At 40.6% G+C, this 18,134-nt stretch overlaps 1 protein-coding gene across 2 annotated transcripts in view; it reads right to left on the reverse strand.

Moving 5' to 3' along the window:
* The window catches only part of MEIS2 (Meis homeobox 2), a 206,897-nt gene that overhangs the window by 142,886 nt on the left and 45,877 nt on the right, over positions 1-18,134 (reverse strand). For both annotated transcript variants that reach the window (XM_080807703.1, XM_080807702.1), the window contains exon 8: positions 641-786. In XM_080807703.1, the coding sequence (XP_080663829.1) occupies positions 641-786 (146 nt within the window). The remainder of the gene's footprint in view (positions 1-640; positions 787-18,134) is intronic.

Consider the following 18,134-nt stretch of genomic DNA (forward strand, 5'->3'; position numbering starts at 1 on the left):
AAATGTGGCAGAGTTGATCTTTCCCCAGAAGGGAACAGGGTGAGCTTGTAAAAAAATGGACTTGAACAGCTGAAAAAGAATCTAATCTGCACCTTACAGACAAAGGTGCTAGAGCACCTAGAACCCTTCTGCGCGTGTCCCAGAAACACGGGCCGTGTTTGCACATGGCTCCTGCAAGTACAGCTGAACCTGATACCATGAGCTTGGACATGCATGGGGCAAGGTGCTGCCCTCCCCCCTTTTTTTGGCCTCCTGAAGGAGATGGCTTTCGTTAAGAGTGTAATCAGCAGCGTTTACAGACTCATGAGCTCCTTCCAGCCATTTCCCTTGGTCACAGGGGTGTTATCTGAAGTCACTCTCATACCTTTTAGCATAAATAACAAATTGACTTATACATGCTGTGTAGGGCCCTAGACCAGTTTTGAATAAGGTCCATTCCTGGCCTATTAAAACAAAAACGTCCTCCTTTCTAGAGGGTGGGTAGTGACAGTTGGCAAAACCTTAACTGCTCCACTGGTCATCAGATTTCAAGAAAGGGAGAACAGTCACCTTATTACTATTTTTAAAAATCGGTTATCAACCTGTATCGTATGCTAGCAGCAGGCAAAGCAGCAAAACTTTTTCTTTCATCTTGACTTACTGTGAGATGCTGGAAGAGCCATGCTCTCATGATATTTGTTGCTACTTTGGGGAAAATGCCTCTTTTCTTCTGGCGTTTTTTGTCCTTGTCTGGGTCGTCGTCATCACCTGTGCCAGGTGAAGCTACACTGTTGTCTAAACCATCCCCTGGTCGGGGGAAAAAAAAAAAAAGGAAAATACATTAGAGACAATACAGAAAGGGGGCCAACGACAACGTGCAGCTGACGAGCTCAGCTAAGCTTGTTGAGAGAAATCCATTAAGCGGGTATATTCTCTTTCATTAAAGTATAATTGGAGACACAAATATGTAAAAGACAAAATTAAACCAGCCCTCTTCAAATGTTAATTTTGTGTGTCTCACACTCGCCCATATCATTAATTCCATTATAATGTGTGCTTGACACAGGGCAGTAGCTCTTTGTCAATTACGGAATCCAATGTGGGAAAACCGCCATCAGAAAACCCATTCGGTGAAAATGCGTCCCCAACCCCATAGTGAACACATACTGTAGGGTAATCAAGTTAAATGTTCTGTAGTCTATATATTCTAGGCAGCCTGCATAGGTGACAGTAACTGTGTCACTGTTCATTGCACATAACACACTGCCTGCTCAGCCCCTCCTAGGACTGTCACCTCCAAAGCACGCACATTCACACACTCCTCCGATGACCCTGCACTCAGCATTTGCATGACAGGAAAACTTTTAGGTGTCTGCACCGCTGATCGTGATCATTATCATTAAAAAAAGGAAAAAAAAAAGAGGTACATGAAGGTAGGGTGCTCACTTAATCAGAAGTTTCTATCAACATCTTCGTCTTCTGTGTCTTTCTCTGGCATTAATTGTACATTAGCAAAAATCATTTACTTTTAACAGTCATAGTTATTTTTTCTTGCCCTCCAGCAAAAATGCCTTGAAAGCCTGCCTGGAGGGCATCTAAATTATGTATCTGAAAAACTCTTCCGGCAAGGCATTGCAGGACCCCTACTTTCTTAAAATTCATACGAGCACGTCTTCCTGTTTTTGGGAAGGCATCAATCAAGGGCAGCAATATATGCCATATCCCTACATTAATATTTGAACTAATAACTTTAAAAAAAAGAAAGAAACAAGATCCGACTTGTGGCATAATCAAATGCAAAATAAATGAAGAATACGGGGACGGCGCTGGGGCTTTAGAGATGGCTGTGTTTTCCTTGCACATCATTAGCCTGGAGCCACACGAAAGAGGAAAACAGAGAAGTGGAGAGTTTATGCTCCCTGCTGGTGTTTAAGAAGCCGGGGTCCTGGAAGGACATCTGGGAATTGCGCTGAGATGGGGGTTTTTGTAATTTAAGAATAGACATTCATTAGCAGTAAATGCCATAAATCCCATGCTAAGTAAAAACCTTGTCCAAGAAAGCCTAAAACAATAAACTCTGTGCTCAATGTAGCCTGAGCTAGACGCTCTGCAGCTTCCGGGGGAATGCTGGAGAGCCACCAGCTCATTCCCAGACCTGCTTCCTGCTCTTGGTCAGGGCTACCCCGAGACGGCCCGCGCACTGGGCCCCTCACCTTGCAACTTCGGTGTCGACTCCGTGGGCTCCCCAATACCTGTTCTCTTCCTTTCTCACCAAAAACCCTCAACCTTCTTTGACCAGAGAAGCAGAAAAGCCACAGCAAAGAGCTGGCAGATTAATTTTATTGACATTTCCATTTTCACTGCAATGTGATACCCTCCATCACATGGAAGAGATGACCCCCACTATTTACAGACTGACAGGCCACTTCATTACAACCACCCTGCCCCAAGGCAAAGCAGCTCCCTTCCATCTGCCCAAACACTAGAGCATGACCCCGAAGTTGCTGTTCTCTTTTTCTTTGCCGTCTGTTATGATAAAAAAAAAAGAGAGAGAGAGAGAGAGAGAGTCAAAGGGACCCCAAATCGTCAAAGAACTAATCAGAGTACAGGGAAACAAAAGGCATTTGACTTTTCAGTACAGGCTCTATGGAGGCCAGTCTTCATCCATCTACCCTCCCTATATACCCATGTATACGAGGGGTCCTTGCACAAGGAGACACACACACACACACACACTCACACACACAAGCTCGAGCAGGGACACGCGTACACGCTTTCCACCATGCCAAGGAACTGCTGCAAGGCAAATTCTCACCCGCACTAATGGCTTCTGACTGCTCCCTGGCAACCCTAGCATTTTAACCTGGGTGAATGTACTCTCCAAAATACAGACACTGGAGCGATCTCATCAGCTGTTCATGTGACACAGATGGAGAGTGGCTATTAGGAGCCAGGCAGTGGGCCTTGGGGATCTGAGGTGCTGTTCTGTAGCCCGAGGCAATTCTGAAAAGCAGTACCCGGAGATGAGGAGGAAGAAAAAAAATCCACACTGCAAGTCCAAGTTTGAAGTCAGTCAGTCTGTCTGTCTACCCACCACGGATAAAGATATCTTTGTCTCTTAATGTAAAATCTATGTGGGCTATCTGGATGTACACTGCAGATAATGTATGTATGGAATGGCTCTTCCTTCAGTGTCTTCCAAATATAAAAACACACACTGTAAACAATGCCTGTGTGTATATATTTCTTCCGAAGCACATATGGTTTCTGTGTATATGTTTAAGCTGAAATTGTCAGGATTTTGTTAAAATCTCATTTAGCTCTTTTTGATAGATTTTTGAATATACTTATTTTAAAAGGTTAATTGCTTAATTGGGGGAAGTTCAACCAAAAGAAAAGAAAAAAAGAAGAAGAAGGCATTTGCCTTTTTCACCCAATCAATGACCTTAAAAATGAGACACTGCATTTCCACAGTGCATTTTCTCGTGCTTAAAAGCAAAGAGGGCTGGTAACACCTTCAAACCATTTAGCTCAAGAAAAATATATATATACAGCTAGACGGAGTGTCCTTTGATGACTGACTTAAACTGGTGACAGTAGGAGCATTACATGAATTTTAATATAAAGCAGTCCATTCTATGTAAGTGTTGTAAAATATCTGAATTCGGATCCAGTGTCACAGATGATTGTAGAGAAAAATGTGCCCGTTTTTATAGTAAGTAGATATTAGACATTAGATTTTTAAATTAATATTAGTGTCTATATCTCCTTAAAGCAAGGAGTTTTCCTCTCCAAATAACACAATAAATGCCATTGGCTTTTTTTTCTTCCGGTGGACCATGAATCAGCTTCATCGTGGAGGAATAACAGTAACATAAAGAAAAATTGTGAAAGGAAACTGTGTAGTCTGCAACCTACAATAAAATTGTGCAGAGGATGACGGAGTTAATAGCTCTTAAAATGGACATTGTTTTCTTGTTTTAAGGCTGTGTGCATATAAGATGGTTGGCAACCGCTGGCACCTGTGCCAAATGTGTTTCTGTGCCGAAGAGGTTGTGTGTGTGTGTGTGTGCGCGCATGTGTATGTGCATGTGTATCAGCACAGATGCTCGTGCCGAAAGCGGGATAACATAATAGCGTACATCTCAGCATCTGAAGTTAAGAGGGCAAGAACTGTTTTTTGCTTCCCTTTTTATCCTGAGAGCACACCTCTGTGTCTGACCCGGAGCAGATACCCAGTGATTCTATGTTGGGTGAGGGAATGACTGAACTCATCCAGGAGCTTATGCAAGGACCCTCCCCTCTTTCTGAGAATCCCAAACGGGCTCGATCTCGCTCATTTTGGTGCCGCAGGGGCCAGGTTGCCTGTGTGCACACAGTCACTTCTAAACCCCCAGGATTGGTGCTTCTCTGAAGAACCCTCTGACCATTAAGGCCTTTTGTGGGGGCTGAACCACTGGCCATTCCACCAGCATTGCCATCTCTGATGATGAAAAACTAAAGAAAAAAATAGTGGAATGCTCCTTCCAAAAGGTTGCTCATCCCTTCTCGGAGGGTACAATCTAAATTTGGGGCAAAGATACTCCCAAGAGCTGTGTATTACTGGAATGTACCATGTGTGACCATGGAAAGTAGTAGTCAAAGCCTGTAGATAGACAACGCTGGAGTGGACTGAATCATCAGGGTAGACCATGAAAAACACAGGTCTCTGGACCTTAGCCCAGGTTCATCGGCTCAAAATACCCCAGAGCAGGGGCAAGGAATATATATATATATATATATTTTTTTTAAGGAATTTATATTTTTAACACATTCCTTGAGTTTGCGTACGCAACCAGCCTAGCACTGGTTCTCAAACTGGTTTTTGGAAGCCACTGAACCAGAAGACCTTCCAATGTGTTAGAAGATGCAAGCTCTGGAACGGGTAAGGAAGTCCCAAGTCTATCCTACTGCCATGCTTAGTGTCGGAGGTTGTGGTGAGGAACTGCAGTGTAGCCCTGGGCTTATTCACTGCAGAAGAAACACAGTGTTCTCCATCACATGTATTGATCAACACAATGGAGCTTCATCCTAATCATCTGGTGATGAAGGATACAGAGAAAGAAAGAAACTCTAGAACACTGGCTCTCAAAATGCGGACCAGTAGCGTTAGCGCTGATGAGGAAAGAGAAATGCAAATTCTTGGACTGTTCCAGACCTAGTGACCTTGAATCTCCAGGGTGGAGCCTAATCATCGGAATGGTACTAAGTGTTCCAAGTGATTCTAATGACCACTCAGGTTTGTTTGTTTTTTTTAAGATTTTGTTTATTTATTTGTCAGAGAGAGAGAGAGAGAGCACAAGCAGGGGGAGCAGTAGGCAGAGGGAGAAACAGGCTCCCTGCTGAGCAGGGAGTCCAATGCCGGACTCAATTCCAGGACTCTGGGATCATGACCTGAGCCCGAAGACAGACACTAAACCAACTGAGCCACCCAGGCGGGATCCACCACACTGGTTTAAGAAGCAAGGCTATAGAGCACGGAGAAGATCTCCTTAACTGGCTACTCCTGGCGGCTACTATCTAAAGGCCTGTATCTAATCTCTGGGTCTTCCTCCTATTTTAAGACTCTGAGGTGCTGGGGTGCCTCAGTGGCTCAGCTGGCTAAACATCTGCCTTCAGCTCAGGTCATGATCCCGGAGACCCAGGATCGAGCCCTGCCATCAGGCTCCCCGCTCAGCAGGGAGTCTGTTTCTCCCTCTGATCCTCCTCCCTCTCTCACTCTCTCGCTCTCAAATAAATAAGTAAAATCTTAAAAAAAAAATAAAAAAAAAATAAAAAGAGAGAGAGACTCCACAGTATTTTGAGAGCATCTGTGTCTAGATTTACACCCATGCTCTGGAGAAGTCACACATATTTTCCGTAGCTAAGCATACCATGCTCGGAGCAAGGCCCTGCTCTGGGAAGCAACCCCAATCTACACCTACCTAAAAAACCACTACTGAGAGAGTTTAGTCACAGGAAGCTAAATCCTGGGATACCATGGGTATCCAGGTGTAGGTAGAATCCATACCCATAGCTATGTGATCAGGGAATCAAGGACGGATATGGACACATTATGAGAGGATCCTCGGATAATTCTAAAGCAGAAATTTCCAGTCCAGAAAATCTAGATCATAGAAACTATCTAGGCAAAAGGACATCACTTCCTTTCATTGGCATATTGCCTTATTCCATTTAGCCAAAAATCTATCTGTATTTTAGAGATCAATTTCTTGGCCTGGAATAAACCAATGATACAAACAGTGACGATGTGCTATGATGAGTCCAGTATCACGAGGATGTGGCCTTCCTGCCCTATCAGAAATACCATGCGGCAGCAAAGAGCGTCCATCTTCTTCTACCTTTCTACCTTCTCCACCGCCCTTGAGAAACAAAACAAAACCCAGACAATTACCAGTGAGAAAAATGAGGCCAGGAGTTTAGGTTGTTGTTCAAGAGTCCACTGTTCTACATGGTCAAGGATAAACTAGAATCCTGGCAACTTCAAGTCCAGTCCACTGGGATGTTCACATTAATATTGTAGGTTATCTTTTACTTTCCAGGGCATTACCTCACTGGAACCCTGTAATCAGTGACAGATCTAAGTAACGTTTGATCTCACAAGTGAAGGTCTAAGTGCAGAGGAGAGATTAGATCTACGGTGGAGGAGTTGGGGCTGAGCTAGAGCTGGTCCAGACTGGTCAACTTTCAAAAGGAAATGTGCGGCTTTTCCCAAAAGAAAGCCATCGCCTGAAGGGCTTTAGTTACCTGCAGTATAGCAATAGGCTTTGAGGCTAGGGATTTTTTATAACGGGTTTATTGTCATCCAAATGGAGACACCAGACTGACCTTCAGAGCATAGAGATGCTACAAATACTTGAGAAGCCACACCTACTGTCCATATAGTCAGGACCTTGGGAGCTCTGTGCAGTCCTATTCAACACTTCATAGTGCTGTGATCAAAGCCATATATCCTCCTGCCCCAAAGTCACTTTTTTATTTTTCATTTTTTTTTATTTTATTTTTTGTCCAAAGTCACTTTTTAAATGGTAGAATAAGGTTTCTGTGACATTTGGCACATCGTCAAATAACAGTCATCTAAAACTGACCTCTTGATCTGGTATCAGGACACATAAGCATGTATTTTGGTTGGTTTGTATTTCTTTTGGGTAAGTCAGTGGTGCATTATTTGATGCTCACTTCCCCAAGTTTTGGACCAGGTTTAATAGTTAAATACATCATACAAAATATATGTTGTAAAAAAGAATGATATCTCATCTGAGAGAACATAGCTTTTTGTCCCCTATTTTGCTAAACAGAAACTCACTCTATGCATTATCATTTTCATTGTGTGCCATGTAAATTCACTAATTTCATACACATGCACATACATGTATCTTCTCAATAGTCTATTTCCAAGAATTAGGCATATTGACAAATACGTAGATATTTATGTACGTGATCATAAGCCTATATGCATATAAATTAAATTGTATCTTTTTCAAATCACTCACCAATTTAAACATAAGTGTCCAAGTTTATTCATGGATGAACTGCATATTTTTGCCTGCTACACCCCCCCACAAACATATTTATAGAGTACCTCAGATGTCTGTATTTAATGTTAAGTACAGTAGTCCCTTTTCCGTACCATTTCCCTATCTCTAGAATACAGGCCCCTCTTCTTTATCAATACTGCCGTCACTGTCATTATCTTCATTATCACAAGTAACATTCAGTGGGCTTTTGCAATGTTCCAATCCTCACAGCAAATGAATGAAATAGCTACTATTACCAATTCCATTTTATAGATAAGAAAAGGTAGACTCAAAGAAATTAAGTAACTTGTCAAAGGTCACATAGTTAGGAAGTGGCAGAATGTGCTATCCTTCAAAGCCCAGGCTCATACCTTCTATCCTCTCCCTTAACCTGCTCAGAGGACAAGAGAATGTGAAAAGTGAAGCTAGAGGCTGAATAAGCCCTCACTGCCCCAGACACAAACCCCAAGGGTGAGGTCTTATATATTTACATCCGTGTTCCAAGGGGATAGCGGGCAACAGCACATTTAAAAGTAAGTATGAACCAAGAAACAAGCAGATACATATTTTACATGGACAGGTATATCCATTAACTAGAGATAGGATCATTATTGTTCCCTGTGGATATAAATGTCAAATTAAATATGATTTTGAAACAGACGCATTTGTGGAATTTTAAAGACTTTTCTGAGCCAAGGGATTGTTCAAATTTCCATGCCTTTAGTCCTTTCCCCTTGGCCTGGAATGCCCTTTCCCTTCATTTTACTTCCTCTCCTTCCCATTCTTCTTTGTGAAGGCAAACTCCTATTCAACCTCCACAACCCAGTGAAAAAGGAAACCCCTTGGCAAAGCTTTCTCCAGTTTTCATTAACAGAGTTGGGGTACTCTGCTTTCTACTTCTTCAGCAGTTTCCCCTAGCTTCTGTCATATTTACTTTTCTGTTTTACAACTTATCTGTTGGCTAATTTCTCTGTCCTGTTTGACTGTGAACTTTCCCAAGGCAGGGGCTATGTCATTTCTGATTCCCAAACCTTGACACCATATAAACATTCAAGTGTTAGTGGCATGGGCAAATTGGCAGCAAGATTCCCTTAGACATATTAGTGGGACCCAATGAGAATATAACCTGCTTTGAAGAAACTGTCCATGATGGCAGCCCCTTGGCTCTGGTAACCTGTTCTAGTAGCCTCCAAGCCTTGGGCTCCCCTGCTCCCCTCTCCCTGCTCTATGAGCACTGGGTATCATGTCCAGTACTGTTTGCATATGTGTGTGGTCCTCCTCAGAGATTCTTGTTACATGTCTTAGACATGTGTCACATACTGCTGGTGAAAAGAGTACTCCATCTCCAACCTGCCCTATTTCAAAGGGGAAGAGGGGGCGGTGGGAGAGAGTGGACTGCCCGTTGCCCAGGCTGCTCAGATGACATGGAACATTACAGTTAAAAATGAAGTATTAAGTAGTCAAGGAACTGTAACACACAGTACCTTGGGAACCCATTTTCTGTCATCGTTTCTTTGGGTTTTCTTTTCCTCTGGATGTAATACTTTGAAAATGGAATTAAAATATGCTAACAGTCAAAATATATATATATTAGATACTATGAGTCAAAAGATATTTCCTTTTCGGGAGTACCTTCTAGAAGTTTAGTCTAGGATATCCCACTGAGAAACCTGCATCAAGGTTTCAAATGAGATGAAAAAAAGCAGCAGCAGCAGCAGCAGCAGCAGCAGCAGCAGCAGCAGCAGCTGCCTTTGCCTAGTTCTGTTCTAGACTGCTGCCTTACAAAACTTGCTTTCCAAGAACCATCCACAAAGTAAATCTTTCTGCACATGCAATTTTTTTTTTCCACATCAGATCAGGTTGGGGGAGGGGGAAGCTGAAGACCCAGAAATGTGGGGAGGGTGAGGGGCCAGAGGTGGGGTGAGGGGCCAGCAGTGAGACCTGCTAATTACTGATCTCTTTTACTCTCCTGCTGTGCTTAACTGTCTGGACACGTTAAAGTGAAATTTTTCTGTGATTTTTCAAGTGACTAGTTCATGGCCCACTAGCATGGAGGGAAGCAGAAGAGATGAAATGCTTTCGTTTACATGCAACATTTACTAACCGTGTGGGTTTCCGACATTAAAGAGAGGACAGTGACCCAGGCCACCTTTTTCACACTCAAAAGAGCACTGAAAAAACAAGTCTTCATCGGCTTACCTCAGGCTTCCCTGGTCCTGAACACCCTCCCCCCGGGGTAGGAGCAGAAAGGGAAAAACAGGGGATTTTATGCTCCTTTCTCTTCAACTTTTCAGGCGGTATAAGCAGCATTTAGCAAATTCAGCCCCAAATGGCTCCAAATGCTCAGAGCTGCAGGGGCTCCTTCTTTGTTATCCTCCCTCTATTTACACAGGATTTACGCAGGCTCTCCACTGAAGAGACCTAAAGCACTTCCATTCTCACCGGCTCTGCCCCATTGTGGCCCCAGCCGCTTCACCCAGGCCCGCCATGGGGGATTTCTGCAACCTGGAGAAGAAGGCAACACACAGCTCTCTAACTGGGTGATCCCTGGCCAACCTGGCCGGTGCCCGCAGTGGCAAAGTGGGAGCCTGTGGAGACGGGCTCACCTTCCAGCAGAAAACCAAAAATCCCAGCCAAGGCTGTGCGAAAGCGTGTCCAGAGACAAATAACGTGCACTTTAAAATATGCATCTATATGATATAATGCAAAGTGGTGGGTGAAAAAAAAATTCAGACTGCAGCTTGGATGAAAACCACTTCACCCACTGGTTGGAAAAATAAAGTGTAAAAACAGACAGATGGACACATATGTAAATGTGGCTGTGTTTTAGGCTTGAGCTGGCAACGTGAGTGTCGTAGTATAGTTTTGCACGCCTGTATTTTCCATATCATGTTGAATCCTGTTAACTGTTGAACAGAAACATCCTCATACTGGTCCTTGACCAAATCAGTCCCCTCGATTTACCCGTCAGGAGCCATAAAATGGCTTTGTTTATTGACTGGAACCCTCTAATCCTTTAGAGCATGGGTGAACAGAAGCTTGCAGTACCCTTCGCCCATGCTTCACTGAAGTTGGTTTCTCTCATTTGAGATACGGAACTTCACTTGAGAATTTTTTAAAAATATTTCCAGAAAGGACATTTAGTCTCACTTGCCACAGAATTCTCCAAAGGATATTGACTGAACCCAGTAGAGAGGTATATGCCTTGGCCATTATAATTCAGCAGATGGCTTAATCTCCATGGTAGAGCATAAAAGAATTGTACTTTTTTACTCAGTTACCTGAGAAGCACACAGAAAAGTAGAGTCAGTTCTGAAGGTATTCACAGTACATCATAATAAAGCTCTTCTGGGCACTCTAATGATTCATTTTTAGTGATCTCTCAAATGCCCTTTTCCACAGTTAACACTCAGATTTTATTAAGGTAGAAAGCAGGGACAAATGTCCACTCAAGTCCCAGCTCTCAAATTTGACTCTACTTGCACTATACACTACCTACAGCTAAAGCTTTTTTAATGTTCTGTTCACCTCCCTGGAGTGGCATTTCAGCTAACAGAGTTCACAATCTTTCAGCCCTAAACACAGAAGGCTGCTATCTTCAAGTCATCCTAGGAATGTGCCAGATACCATCATCTCCCTCCTGCTACACAAAGAACCAGAAAGAGAGAGACCAAGAGAAGACCAAGCTGATCATGTTACCAAGAGCCCAGAATGCCCCTCTCGGAAGGTTAATCTTTGAACCAGTAAATGTTATAATTAGGAGCCTTGAAGTTGGGCTGAGGCTGGCCATTGAAAGAAAGACCCTAAAAGAGAAAGTATGAATGGAACACATTTCTTTCACCTCATGGTCGACACAAGGGTCATGATTTTTATGGGAAATGATACAAAAATGAGTTGTTATGATATAGGAGTCCCTTTCCCACAACTCCTACAAAAGAAAAAGGGTGGTTGGGGAGAGATGTCTTCCCGATTTCCCTTAGCTATGTTTCAGTACAAATTGTGAAAATTATGCAAATAACTATTTTGGCACCTTTGCTAGAGGAAAACATTATTAAATTATGCTCTAAGTATTTTGTCTGCTTTAGTAATTACTCTCATGTAACTGTAAATATAAATAGCTGTTATTCTGTTTAAATTTTTAATCATGCAAAATATTGTCACACAAAATGTCCTTCTGTTGCAGTCTAACTGGGGTTTTCTTTTTTAAAATATCCATATTTAACTGAAGTGGACTATTTTTAGCATTGTAAAGTGTTTTAGTAAAGATAGCTGGCTAACATCTCTGAATCAACAGGTCTTTCAAGGAAAGATATGGCCTTTATATTTGCAAAAAGAATTTTCCACTAAGGCTTCTTATATAAAATGCACTTTTAACATTTTATGCTAAACTACAATATAATCAGTCTGCTTCCGGGGAACGTATTGACTCCATCAAGCCTATATTTTTAACTTATGCTGCTAATATTCTCATTTTTATCATTAACAATAGGATTTTATATCTAATTGTCTCCTAGCATACCTTATTACAAGATGAAACGTTTAAGTAACAAACCAGTAACAAAATTTGTTGGGGGAAATAACAGAAAAGCATAGTTCTATGGGGTAGAGTTATTTCATCCAGTTTTTAGGATTCTTACCTTATTATCTTATTTGCTATCTAAAACAAAAATAGGGACAATACATTTTTATAATGTCAAACACTTGATCAGTTTGAATTCTTAATATGCTATCTCCCTATGAATTTATAACAGCAGATAATGATTTTCAAATAGCAGGACAACAAAAACAAAAAGACTGATTATTTCTCCCACTTTCTTGATTGTTGTAAATCGAAAACAAAGACTATTTAGTGAAAGTGCAACTTTGCAACTGATGTTGTTAATGCAAAAAGAAATTCTTTAATCTTAAGAGAAAAGATAGGCATCTTTATGATAACAACAGTAATAATAAAACTAACGCTCTGTAAGACAACTACATTCAGGTATCTACAAACACTCCCTTTGGGATAGTTTTAGGAAGCTAATCACAGCTATGTGTAGACAAAAGAATAGTATTACCTATGAAGCTGATAACTGGTTTTAGGGTAATACTTCTTAAACCAGTCACACGTCAGAATTGGAGATATTTGTTAATTATTGAAAAATGTTATTTTGTACTTTTTCAAAGACTATTTTCACACAACAGCCTCCTAATATAACTTTGGATTTTTGCTTAAGAAGCTTATAAACTAAGTTATTAGCACTTAGAAAGTATTAGCTACTGTGCACTTGGGTATTTCCACTTATTTTGACTGTTTTAAATAAATCTGCAACTATGATTTGAGAAGAAGTAGGTATCTTTTTGTAATATAATGCAAAGATCTGTAACATAGATGTAAAAACCCTAAGGGAAACAGATAACATGACTGCTCAATAAAAATAATCTAAAATATTTTTTACATAGCTTACATATTAAAGAACACAGGGGTGCCTGGGTGGCTCAGTGGGTTAAAGCCTCTGCCTTCAGCTCAGATTATGATCCCGGGGTCCTGGGATGGAGCCCCACATCAGGCTCTCTGCTCAGCAGGGAGCCTGCTTCCTCCTCTCTCTCTCTGCCTGCCTCTCTGCCTACTTATGATCTCTGTCTGTCAAATAAATAAATAAAATCTTTAAAAAAAAAAAAAGAACTACAGACACAGGGATCTTTAAAGTGTACTTTGAATGGAGAATGACTGCGACTGAGTACGGGGTTTCTTTAGAGGTGATGAAAATGTTCTAAAATTGGTCACAGTGATGGCTGAACTACTCTAGGAATATACTAAAAAATATCAAATTGTACACTTTAAATAGGTGAATTATATCTCAATAAAGCTATTGTATATTTTTTAAAGATTTTATTCATTTATTTGACAGAGATCACAAGTAGGCAGAGAGGCAGGCAGAGAGAGAGGGGAGGAACAGGCTCCCCGCTGAGCAGAGAGCCCGATGCAGGGCTCGATCCCAGGACCCTGAGATCATGACCTGAGCCGAAGGCAGAGGCTCAACCCACTGAGCCACCCAGGCACCCCAAAGATATTATATTTTTTAGAAAGAACACATTTTGTCCTCCTTCTGAAAAACAAAACAAAAAAAAAAGCATGCCGGAAGAAAAATAAAATCCTAGTAACAGAGTTTTGAAGGTGTCCATAATCCTTTCTGAATTGCTTCAAAACAACATGTTTTCTTTTTTTTAGATTTATTTATTTATCCATCTATTTATTTATTTTAGAGAAAGCACAGGGAATGAGGGAAAGGGCAGAGTTAGAGGGAGAGAAGGGGAGAGAGAATCTAAGCAGACTTCACGCTGAGCGCAGAGCCAGAGGTCAGACTTGATCCCGTGACCCTAAGATCGTGACCTGAGCCAAAACCAAGAGTTGGATGCTTAACCAACAGCACCACCCAGGCATTCTAAAACAATGTGAATTCAAGGCTGCTTGCTAATATCATCTCAGCACCTTGCATATGGACAAATGTATGTACTCAAAAACACTTGGGGTGAATTTTATACTGTTTACATTGCAAAGATAAGCTTTAATGGAAACTAGATTGATCCTAATCCTGAAATTAACCCTTCTCTACTCTCAATTCCATTGCATTATAGCAGAACCCTAGTCCAAATTATTTACATCTTTCAAGGTTTACTTTAACTACCAGAAAAACTCCAGAAGACTTACTCACACACATACCCCACTCTTAAATTTCTTCTACATAAGCTTCTTCAAGTCAGGAACCATATCTTTTAGTTTTTTCATATCATTCTTAGAACTTTGTATAATGTTTGGAGTATGGTATGCACCTGACCCTTTACCAAATGAATCAATGGATGCCATTCCAATTCTTCAGAACATGCTGTATTCTTTGTAGGTCTACATCTAAAACTTGGAAACAGAAACTTCTAGAATGTTGGTTTCTAAGAGTTGGAAACTGCCCATAAAGTTGATGTTTCATAAATTTTTTTAAAAAAATTTAATTTCCTCTTTTTGTTGTTTTTAAGTAATCTCTGTACTCAACATGAGGCTCAAACTCATGACCCTGAGATCACATGCTCTACAGACTGAGCCAGCCAGGTGCCCCGATGTTTCATAAATTTCACTACCGTATAAGAAATGCTGCCTGAAAGAAGCAACTTTATTGAAACAGGCAATTAACAAAAGAGGTAACCTATGTTTGGAAAAGTACCATACATACCTAGCTCACCATTCCTTTTCTAAATTTCTGACTTTATTCTGTTTCTTTGGGCAGCCAAGCTATTTCGTCTATACACTGAAAGCTCACTTCTGACACATTCCTTGTCCCTCTACTCTGTCCTTCTACCCTTCCCTGTATAATTACAGAGGCACATATCCTTGGGGAAAAATAGTAATATGATGAAAGAAGCATGAGTTGTGGAATAAGAACACAGATCTTGTACTGAATTTCCAGGTCTAATTTCTTACTGGTTGAGTGCAACCTTGGTCAAGAGATTAACTTTCTGAACCTCAGTTTCCTCATCAGTGAAATGGGTAGAATTATACATACTCAACAGGTTGTGAAAATGAAGTGAAATAATGAATAATAGTTATTATTTATTAACTCCCTATCTTGTACTATGAGCTTTACTCTTATTCACAAACTTAGAAACTTTATACATGACATCTAGCCTCACACAGTACCTTTTCTATCAAAGGAGCATCAACTAATGAACTAATAAGAAAGGGTAAACAAAGGGCACCTGTGTGGCTCAGTGGGTTAAGTCTCTCCCTTTGGCTCAGGTTATGATCTCAGGGTCCTGGGATCGAGTCCCACATCTGGCTCTCTGCTCGGCAGGGAGCCTGCTTCCTCCTCTCTGTCTCTGCCTGCCTCTCTGCCTACTTGTGATCTCTCTCTCCAAATAAATAAATAAAATCTTTAAAAAAAAAAAAAAAGAAAGAAAGAAAGAAAGGGCAAACAAAATGTGGTATATCCACACACTGAAGTACTACTCAGCATAAAAAAGAACTACTGACATATGCAACATGTTAACCACATTACAAGTCATTAAACTAAAAGGAAGAATCCAAACAAAAAAACCACATACTGTTTGATTCCAAATGTATTAAATTCTAGAAAGTGAAAACTAATAGACTGAAAGCAGATCGGTGGTTGCCTGAGGACAGGTACAGAGGGAGGGATGGATGAAAAATGAGTACAAATGAAGTTTCAGGTGGTGATGGAAATGTAGTGTCTTGATTTTAACAAGTGCTGGTCTCAGTGCACACAAGTGTCAAAACTTGTTAAATTGTATACTTTAAAGGAGTGAAATTTTTATATGAAAATTACACTTCAATAAAGTTGATAAAAATAATGGTAGGCAGATTATAGTTAAATCGAAAATAGGCCATAAACCTGTTATTTGGCATAGAACAGATTTTAGTGGAAAGCACAGCAGAGAGGTAGGAGTGGGGATCCTCCCAGTTAATGCAATAAGATTCTGAAAGGATGAAACAATTTAGAGCAACATTTCAAAGATGCTGCTGAGAGAAGCCCAACATGGTATTTGTAAACCTGTAGATGTATACTATTTTTTTAAAACTTCATGAACATCTAAAGTGGAAGGTCAGAATGCACTTTGTAGATTTTATTCAAAAATATTTTTTTCTCCATTGGCCAATCTCATTATGGGAAATACTGTTAAAGAACTACTCAACTTGCAAAAAAAAAAAAAAAGTACCAGTAATAATCTAAAAGGTAATAGAAATAATTCTTAATAAGCTATTTTTAAAACCTCTTTTGGGGAATTCTGTATTAACTCATTCCTCCTCATTGTAAGAAAGTCTCACACTGGAGATCTTAGTCAACCTCAGAGGAAAATGGAGACACCGCACATGAAACTCTGATGCATCACTGAGATTAAAAATGAATGGGGCGGTGGTGGGGTTATGGACATTGGGGAGGGTATGTGCTATGGTGAGCGCTGTGAAGTGTATAAACCTGGCAATTCACAGACCTGTACCCCTGGGGCTAATAATACATTATATGTTTATTAAAAAATTTAAAAAATTAATTTAAAAAAATTAGCCACAAAAAAAAAGGAATGGGAAATACAGAATTAATACTAACCCTCCACAGACAGCTCCATGCCTTCAGATAATCCCTGCATTCCTCCTATGATTAGAGATGGGAACTAATATCTGTGAAACACCTAGTATGTACCAGGTACAACACGTATCATCTCATCCATAGGACAGTTCAAAGTTTGATATTTTAATTATTATTTAATATTCTCTGAAAGTGATGCCAGACAGGTTACTCAAGTTACATGTCAGTAACAGAGCTGAATTGTCAGCTCAAATCTATGAACTACACTTTCATAGCCTCTGATTCCCATATGCAGTGGAAGTCATCTTTTTAAAAAGTAGACTGTGGCAGGGGTGGGGGCATCTGGCTGGCTCAGAGGAGTATGTGGCTCTTGATCTTGGGGTCAGGGGTTCAAGCCCCATGTTGGGTACAGAGATTACTTAAATAAACTTTAAAATGAATGAGTGAATGAATGAATGAATGAATGAAGAATGTGGGAGAAAACAATGTCTTATGGCTTGGCCCTTGGATAAGTGGTACTTACTAATGCCTGCCCATGGCCAAGTGACTTATCTGAATTTTGAGATGTGTGATATTTGGCTCATATCACAGAATTAATAAGAGTTAGTTTCGTTTCATTCTTACTTTTTCCTCCCTTATTTCTTTTTAATGACTTGTTCACGTGAAAATAAAACATGAAAGTAGAGTCACCATTGGCTGAAAAACACATTTGCTCAAGAAAAATAATTTCTCCCTTGGTCTTCCAGAACTCATACTTCAAAATGACACAAAAGCAAAAGGCCCCAGTTGCCACTACACGGGCAATATTACCACACCTGATTGGCATCATCTAACCCTAGAAAGACAAGGAGCTGAAGGCCACATAACTATTAGCTTGTCACCGCACACCCCCGTACTCTGTCATAAAGACGACAACTCAACTCCAGGGGCAAATGTGAACTTTATTATTTTAACTGATAAAAGAGAGCGGTAAAGGTCATTGTTTAAGAGGAAAAGTTGTTCAACCATTTCCCAGGAGGAAAAGGAAAGGGTTTGCTCTCTCAGTAGGTTTATTCGTGTACCTGTGCAAGCCAGCCTATGAGAGAACTGACATCTTTGCTGTAAGATCAGATCTCAGAGCCACCAATCAAATCGCAGTCCAACCTTAATATGCTGATGCAGCGAATTTCCGGATCTTGATCACACTAGGCTAGGGAGTCATTCTTCTCAGTGATAAAGTCAGTGAATGCACTCTTGAGAAGATAACAAATTAAAAACCAGCTGACTCGACACCATTTGAGTGAGGAATTCACTGCTGACCCAGTACAACACAATTTCTATCACCAGTCAGTAATCGCTGAAGAGGTGACCAACTTCATTTCATAATTGTAAAACTATTCCTAACAGAGGGTCTTAGCACAGCTAAATGGTAACTGTCCGATTTACATCATGCAGATCTACTAAAATTGGTAATGACTTCCTCAACTATTTATATCCTGAGTCTTACTTTGTGTGAAGAGTCAAAGATTCTAAAGCAAATCAGAAA

Source organism: Martes martes, assembly GCF_963455335.1.
Source record: "Martes martes genome assembly, chromosome: 7".
Classification (NCBI taxonomy): Eukaryota; Metazoa; Chordata; class Mammalia; order Carnivora; family Mustelidae; genus Martes; species Martes martes.